At 37.2% G+C, this 8,510-nt stretch overlaps 1 protein-coding gene across 1 annotated transcript; it reads left to right on the forward strand.

The window, feature by feature from the left end:
• The first annotated feature begins 251 nt into the window (after window positions 1-251).
• On the forward strand, window positions 252-5,476 carry zgc:114041 (uncharacterized protein LOC574425 homolog). Its single transcript, XM_034871007.1, has 5 exons — window positions 252-431; window positions 1,319-1,554; window positions 1,630-1,773; window positions 3,895-4,671; window positions 5,109-5,476. The coding sequence occupies exons 2-5, from the start codon at window positions 1,356-1,358 to the stop codon at window positions 5,288-5,290; spliced, it is 1,302 nt and encodes a 433-aa protein (XP_034726898.1). The 5' UTR covers window positions 252-431; window positions 1,319-1,355; the 3' UTR covers window positions 5,291-5,476.
• Window positions 5,477-8,510: the final 3,034 nt, after the last annotated feature.

Genomic DNA, 8,510 nt, shown 5'->3' on the forward strand with positions numbered 1-8,510 from the left:
CTATTCTTGATTATGAAATTATTGTAACAGTTGTCCTTTTCATGGTTCTGTATTGTTAATACCGGATTTATTTTCAGTACACACAGAAAATAGAGAGCTAGGTGACCATGACAAGATATTTACTGAATTTTGAAAAAAAATAAATTGCGTTGCGTTGCGTCGCGGATGTGCTATAGCTTAATGACGACGTTTCACGTTCACCCGTTGGGGGGGGGGGGGGGGGGGGGGGGGGGGGGGGGGGGGGGGGGGGGGTGTTAACGGCTGCGTGTTGTGATGGCTTTGATTAATGTTTGAAGAAAATGTGAAATGAGGCCAACGGTCGACTGCGTCTGTTGGGTTTAACTTCAGTCTGACGACAGTGTTAAAGGACATGTGTGTACTGTAGCAGCAACACATGTTGAGGACGGAGTTGGATCGTAGCACAAAGAAACGTGAGCTTCATTTTTTTCTATTTTGTTTTAAACTTGGTGAGTAAAATAGGAGGCCAACTGGTCATACGTTTGTGTTAGTTAACTAGGTTTGTTTTTTGATTAAACTGCTAAGAAGCCTTGTGCAACTATACACAGGAACATCAGTAATTCAGACAGTTAACCTTCTTAAATTATTCCCTTGTGTTGGTTTTGAGGCTGTACTTTATGATGCTGTTGTATTGGTCCATCGTATAGGCTACTAATTTTTTTTGTATGTATAAAGGAACAATAACATTAGAAAATTCCTCAAAATTGGAGTTATTATTGCTGAACTTGTTTGTTTGATTGCATGGCCGGTGTTACATTTTCCAGTGGGGGGATGACACTACCTAAGTACAATTTTGAGGTAGCTTACATTATTTAACTACTTCCTTTTTATAATCCTTCTTTAGAGGGAATTATTGCACTACACACTATTACACTAAATGTATCTGAAAGCTACAGTCACAGGGCTTTACTAGTACACTCCATTAAAGTTCTTGTTAAATACAATGCACCAATAGTTCCCACTACAGGAGTACTGCAGAACCAGTTCCTCTACCCTGTTATTATTGAGATATTTGCTGATAGTAGCTTCTTTACATTTTTTACATTGTGCTATTGTTGCCTTTTAAGTAAAAACTGTCTACGTACTCCTGACAGTGGGATTTCAATCTCACAAAATGCTAAAAAAAAAATTAAATCCAATTTAAAGATGGACAACACAACTTAAAAGATCCAATGTTTGTTCTGTTTGACACAGTTACTTACAACTGCATGTTGGCTATCTATGTGAATTTTGCATGGTCATTTTCATGAGCCTTGTCTACCCTGGAGCTTTATCAGTTTGTTGCATGACAACGATTCAGCGCAGGCAGGAGAGCAGCCTGCAGAGTAGCAGTGAAGATGAAGTCCAGCAGGACTCCTCCGGAAGGGGGGTACGGCTGGGTGGTGGTCATGTCGGCCTTTTTCATCATGGGTCTCACTGCTGCCGTCCTCAAAAACTTCGGCCTCTTCTTTCTGGACATCCAGAGCCACTTTGGAGTTCTGACCAGCACCACCTCATTGGTCACCTCTACTGCAATCGCCATTTTTCACCTGGGAGGTAATGATATGGTTTTCAGCTTAGATGTTTTCAACTCAAGAATGTTTTATTTAGTGTTTTCATTATCTGTTACAGCTCCCGTTGCCAGCGTGCTTACCTTGCAGTTTTCTCAGCGAGTGGTCATCATAGTCGGAGGTCTGCTGTCTGCCTCCGGGATGTTGCTGGCGTCTCTGGACCTCAGTCTGCCCTGGCTCTACTTCACCATGGGCATCCTGCAAGGTAGTACTCTCAGGACATAGTGTGACCCTCAGGAATCATTGATGCTCTTTTCACTTACTTTGTTTGGTCAATTAGTCTGAGGAATACCACCTTAAAATGGCCACCTAATTACACACTTGGGGTGCTTTAAATGGGTAGTTCAGATGAGTGTTGTTGTCCATGTGTATTACCTTCTTTTGATGGTGGTCGACATGCCCCAAGTTTGAAGAAACAGAGAGGACAGGCATGGAAGCTAACAAATATACTGCTGTGGATGGTGGCAGCAGCTTTATTAAACACATCATTAGTTTAATGGAACACTGCATTTATTGCTTTACATTGACGTCAGACAGTCCTGTTTGAGTTTACGTGGGGAGGAATTGAAATCTTTATTTATATTCTTGTCAAAGCCACCAGACTCCATTGACAAAAAAGCAATTTTTTCTCACAGAACACCAAAATAGGGCTGTCTGATGGCTAGGTAAAGTGGTAAATATAGTCTAAATATTGCGTACACTTTATCTGATATTAATTTCTTCCGGTGGGCCTTCGGTGGGAAAAAATGTTTTGCTGCATCGACAGTAGTACATTGGGTAGCTTCCGTGTCATGGCTCCTTCCCCCTTCTCCATTACTGGGGGTGTGCCGACCAACAGTCATCTATGGATAAGTACCTCATACAACCCCTCTTCAAAAAATCCAAACTATCCCTTTAACTGTAGTGGTATGCAACTCTGGGGTCAGGACCCCTCAAACAGGTTTCAGGATAAGAAGGGAAAAAAACTGAAGTGCTCGGAAGTTCAAATAAATCATTAAGGTGCTCTTTGGAAAGGAACGCAAAAGAGAGAAAAAGGTCCAAGGCTATCTTTTTCCAAACACATTAAGCCTTTATTTAAATGGCTATTTCATATCAAAATCTCAGTATATTGAAAATCAAACTGCGTAGCAACCCAAGCGTAGCGGCACAAAAGACCTTCTCCAGAGTGTAAAGAAGGCTGCTTGTGCTGATATACGCGTAAAGGGAGTTGCTGTATTTTTGCACACTTTTAAATAAAGGAAGGAGTATTGTATGGTCTATAAGGGGCAAAAGAAACCATAATGAGTGATTCAGGCCTTTTCACCCTGATGGTGTAGACCGTGAGCTAGATGGCTGTGATATAGCGGTATAATAGACCCCACAATCATTTTTCAGAGGCAGTTGTATAGCTTTCACCAGCCAACATACAGGAAACCATATATTGTCGGCACTAATACAGTGACGATTTCTTACAGAAGGAGAGGACAGAACATTTTGGTTCAATAAATACCGGTATATGTTTTTTTCAAAAACAGAAATCTTTCTTAAAGAGAAAAGGGGCTATGTGCATGGCCAAAACCACTCATCTAATGCAAATCAGAAAATTAATTGGCAAGTATTTTAAGAATTGTTAGTTTCATTCCTTTTTCAACCCTAATTGCTTAGAATGAGCTCCTTCCAGCCTCCTGAAATCAAATACCGTAAATAAGCCATTACCATTTATTTGAAGCAGCCTTTTATTAGAGGCAGGCCTTTATTTCTAATTCCATCTGTTTGATAAGTATAATTGTTTTAAATAAACCGTTGTAAATGAAAAGCCATAGTGTTTCAGTGGACAGAGAGCATTCATTTTTTTAAGAAACATTTGCAAAAATATCCCCATAAACAACAGCCAGAAGGGGAAGAAAGCAATTTGAGTCAGAAATAATCAAACACCACCATTATGTCAGTTTGAACTAGGGTTGGGCCCAGCTTTTAATTGACTACCTGTCTTTATTTGAGGAATTAAGGTAATATCAATTGAACTGAAGGCATTTAGGGTTAGGACTGTTGGACTGATACAATAAGCAATTTGATGATGACAGCTTAGTCTCTGGGAAAAGTGTGACAGGAATTATTTCTGAGTTTATTGACAAAACAATTAACCAATTAATTGAGAAAGTCTTAACTGACAATGAAAATAATTTTTAGTTGCAGCCCTGATGCATATGTTGCTTGTTCACACTAAGTATTAAATATTCTACAGAAATGGTGGGTGGGTGGTTTGAAGGTGACCACTTGTTTGTTTAGGACCTTAATCATCCCACAAGAAATTAGAGGGTTAAAGGATTCCATCTTCTTTTTCCAGGAACAGGCATTTGCCTCTCATGGATCCCTGCCAACAGCATGGTGAGCCACTACTTTGTGCGGTGGCGTCCCATCGCCTACGCCATTGCCAGCTCTGGGGAGTGTGTCTTTGCCGTCTTGTTCAGCCCCTTCTTCCAGTGGCTGATTGAGAAATTTGGCTGGCAGGGTGCCTTGCTAATCATCGGAGGCCTTCAGCTCAACCTGTGTGTCTGTGGAGCTCTGATGAGACCCCTGGAGGCAACCCAAAGCCCGTTACAGAAAACTAAATACAATCTAGAAGGTGATGCTGCTATGCTCCCACCAAAGAGGATCTTCCAGTTCTCCCTGATGAGAAAACCTGAATTACTCCTCTACATCCTATTTGCCATCTTCGCAGCGGCAGGGTTTTTCATCCCACCTCTCTTTCTAGTGCCCTTCGCAAACAGTTTAGGGATGGATAAGTACTGGTCAGCATTTACCCTATCTATCCTGGCATTAGCCGACCTGGTGGGGAGGCTGCTCTTTGGGTGGATGGCCAATATGAAGCTGGGGAGGAACCTACAGCTGCTTACCATTGCGGTCACTCTGCTCGGTGTGGTGCTCCTGCTGCTTCCCATAAGCCACAACTACTGGACCCTCCTGGCCTTTGCCTCGCTCTACGCGCTCCTGTTTGGCTGCGTGGTGGCCATTCATGTCACCTCCATCGTGGACATTGTATCGCTCGAGGGATTCGACAGTGGACTGGGGCTTTTTATGCTTTTCAGGAGCATTGGTGGATTCATCGGCCCACCTGCTGCAGGTGAACAATCTGTGTTTAGATTGTCAGGTAGAAAAGAAAATGTGGCAGACTAAATATGCAGCCACAGCTAAATGAGTTAATGTTGTCATGCCAGCTAGACCTGCCAGTGTTCATGGTAAGGAGTCTTTTTATTATTAACCTTATTCTCCAGTGACTAACTGATTTGCCACCTGTATATCAGATAGCAATGCTAGCAGTGTGAAATTATGATGCGTGGTTTTGCTCTGGAATATCACACTATAAGAAATTAATTTTAAAAAGTCATAGTATAGTGTGCCATAATAATGCATAGTGTAGTTTGTCAGAAAAATTCCATAAAAGTCATAGTTTAGTATGTCAGATAATAAATTGATAAAGTATGTCAGACTGTTCATTTATTCATCAGCTCTTGCACTCTGTGATCTTCTGTTTCTTGTTCTTCTGTGTTTCTTGTGCAGGCTGGCTGGTGGACCAGACAAATAACTACAGCGCTGCCTTCTACCTCTCAGGCATCTGCTTCATATTATCAGCAGTGTTTGTTGCCCTGGTTGACCACCTTGTTCAAAGGAGAACACTAATGGAGCCTGAAGTTCAACAGGCAATCATCCAGGACAACTCAGAAGCAGGAAAAGTCCAGTGAGACTCTGTTTCATGAGGATGTTTACTAATTTTATGAGCCTGGTTTACATCATTAACCGTGTCAGTCCCAGCCGAAGCTCAACAATCAGTAGCACCGGCCCTTGTATTTAAGCCACCATAAATCTTGAAGACCACTATTCAAATCAGATAAATCTTTATTATCAAAGAAATAAGTGTGATAAGTCCTTACATGGGATGAAAACATAAATTTACAATTGGTCAGAGGTTTCAGGGGGAGAAAAAGCTCTAAAGTTTCCACAATTGTAAAAAAAAAAAAAAATCTTATCCAACATGGGGCTAAGGTTAGCACAACAAGCGGATCAGCGTGCGAGTCAGTCTAGCGCTAATGAAACGGGGGCGCTGAAAGACCTGCCTGCAGGTTCCCAAGGGCATCCGACTGGGGGGGTGGACGGAGTACCCAGAGCCCACATATGAGGAGGGCCAAAAAATATGCGAGAATGAACAGCTGTGCCAAACTCTTGTTTACTGCTGTTATTAAGCAGCCTTTGGACGCGTAAGCAGAATGGGATAAAACGATCACTGAAGCAATTGGCATTTACATTGGCATAATGTATTACTTTATATATTATCTTATCTAGCCAAGGTAGAACTACTTGGGACACCTCATAATGCGTGTTTTATTTTTTAATCTTCCTGTTTATTTTTTTTTTTAATTTCATAGCATATTAGCGATTCATGCAGAAAATACTTTATTATTTAATTTTATTAGAGTACAAAGAAACCTCACAAAGCTATTGGGAATAAATGTGATTGTTGAGAATTGTAATAAAATATTTTAATAAATTCAGGTGACATTACCCGGTAAATAATTCTTTTCTCAGGTCTAAAATTCACACTATATACTGTCATAATATGGCTGTGAAGGTGGCAATGAATTTCATCCTAGGCGGTATTAAAAAGGTCTTAAAAGTGTTAAATTTAACTTGAAGAACCTGGGGTACACTGTAACATTTTCTCTTTATTTTATCTTGCTTACGTTCCCAGTTCTTGTTGCAATTAGAACTACAAGATTTACTTTACTGTCCCAAAGCTAAATGCACATCTCAAATGGCTCTCAACCCTCGGCTGACTTTTTCATAAAATGTCAATAGTATGTCAAAAAAAACGTTATAGTGTAGTTTGTCTTTAAAATGTCATAAGAAGTAAAAGTATAGTATTTCATTAATGCCATAGTATAGTATATCATAAAAAAGTAATGTATGTCAAAAATAGTCATATTATAATAAGTCTTTAAAATTTCATAAAAAAGTCATGGTATAGCATTTCACAAATGTAGGAAAAAAGTCATAGAATATTTCGTAAAATGTCAGTCATAGTATGTGACATGTATGTTTTTAAAAAGTCAGTGTAGTCTTTCAGTCATAACATAGTATTTTTTCCAAATCATAGTATAGTATTGTCATTAATAGTTATAGTATGACATCAAAATGTCATAAAAGGTCATAGTGTAGGAGGTCCTTATAATGTCATAAAAAGTATAGCATGACATAAAGTCATAGTATAGTATATCATAAAATGTCTACCCGTCATATTATAGTATTTCATTAATGTCATAGTATGTCACAAAATGTAATAAGACATCATATTATAGTACCTCCTAAATTAGTCATAGTGTATGTCACAAAAAAATCATATAGTAATTAAAATGTCAAAAACAAGTCATAGTATAGTATTTCATAAAAAAAGTCAAAAAGGCATATAGTATTTTATAAATGTCATAAGAAAGTCATAGTATAGTATGGCATTAATATGTCAAAAAATCATAGTATAGTACATCAGAAAACAGTCATGGGTTATTTCACAAAACATTTCAGTGTCATGAAAATGCCATACAAGTCATAGTATAGTATTACATGAAAAATTTCAAAAAACTCATAGTATTATATAAATGTCATAAAAAGTCATAGTATAGTATGTTATGAAAAGTCATAGTATGCCATTAAAATATCAAAAAACATAGTATAGTACATAATAGTCAGTTTGTCACAAAACATTTCCTAGTGTCATTTAAATGTAATAAATCATAGAGTATTTCATAAAATGTCGGCCATAGTATGTCATTAAAATGTCAAAGTCATATTCTGGTATGTCATAAAACATCATAGTATTTCATAAATGTGTCAGTCATAGTATGTCACATATATGTTTTAAAAAAGTCAGTGTAGTCTTTCAGTCATAACATAGTATTTTATACAAAATCTTAGTACAATCTTGTCATTAATAGTTATAGTATGGCATCAAAATGTCAAAAGTCATAGTATAGTAGGTCCTTAAAATGTCATAAAACGTATAGCATGACATAAAGTCCTAGTATAGTATATCATAAAATGTCTACAGGTCATATTATAGTATTTCATAAATGTCATAAAAAAGTAATTGTATGTCGTAAAATGTCATAAGACATCATATTATAGTACCTCCTGAAATAGTCATAGTATATGTCACAAAAAATCCTAGTGTCATTAAAATGTCATAAACAAGTCATAGTATAGTATTTCATAAAAAAAAGTCAAAAAGGCATATAGTATTTCATAATTGTCATAAGAAAGTCATAGTATAGTATGGCATTAACATGTCAAAAAATCATAGTATAGTACATCAGAAAACAGTCATGGGTTATTTCACAAAACATTTCACCGTGTCATGAAAATGCCATACAAGTCATAGTATAGTATTACATGAAGAATTTCAAAAACTCATATTATAGTATTACATAAATGTCATAAAAAAGTCATAGTGTGCATTTAAATGTCAAAAAAGATAGTATAGTACACAATATTCAGTTTGTCACAAAACACTTCCTAGTGTTATTAAAATGTAATAAGTCATAGTAAAGTATTTCATAAAATGTCGGCCATAGTATGTCATTAAAATGTCAAAGTCATAGTCTAGTATGTCATAAAAATGTCATAGTATTTCATAAATGTGTCAGTCATAGTATGTCACATGTACGTATGTTTTTAAAAAGTCAGTGTAGTCTTTCAGTCATAACAAAGTATTTTATAAAGAATCTTAGTATAGTATTGTCATTAATAGTTATAGTATGGCATCAAAATGTCATAAAAAGTCATAGTATAGTAGGTCCTTAAAATGGCATAAAAAGTATAGCATGACATAAAGTCATAGTATATCATAAAATGTCTACAGGTCATATTATAGTATTTCATAAATGTCATAAAAAAGTCATTGTATGTTGTAAA

This window comes from Etheostoma cragini, chromosome 5, assembly GCF_013103735.1.
Source record: "Etheostoma cragini isolate CJK2018 chromosome 5, CSU_Ecrag_1.0, whole genome shotgun sequence".
NCBI classification, from domain to species: Eukaryota; Metazoa; Chordata; class Actinopteri; order Perciformes; family Percidae; genus Etheostoma; species Etheostoma cragini.

Coding starts and splice junctions, on each gene's coding strand:
- zgc:114041 (XM_034871007.1), top strand. CDS start 1,356: ATGAAGTCCAGCAGGACTCCTCCGGAAGGGGGGTACGGCTGGGTGGTG. Junction 1,555..1,629: donor CGCCATTTTTCACCTGGGAG/GTAATGATATGG, acceptor TATCTGTTACAG/CTCCCGTTGCCAGCGTGCTT. Junction 1,774..3,894: donor CACCATGGGCATCCTGCAAG/GTAGTACTCTCA, acceptor TTCTTTTTCCAG/GAACAGGCATTTGCCTCTCA.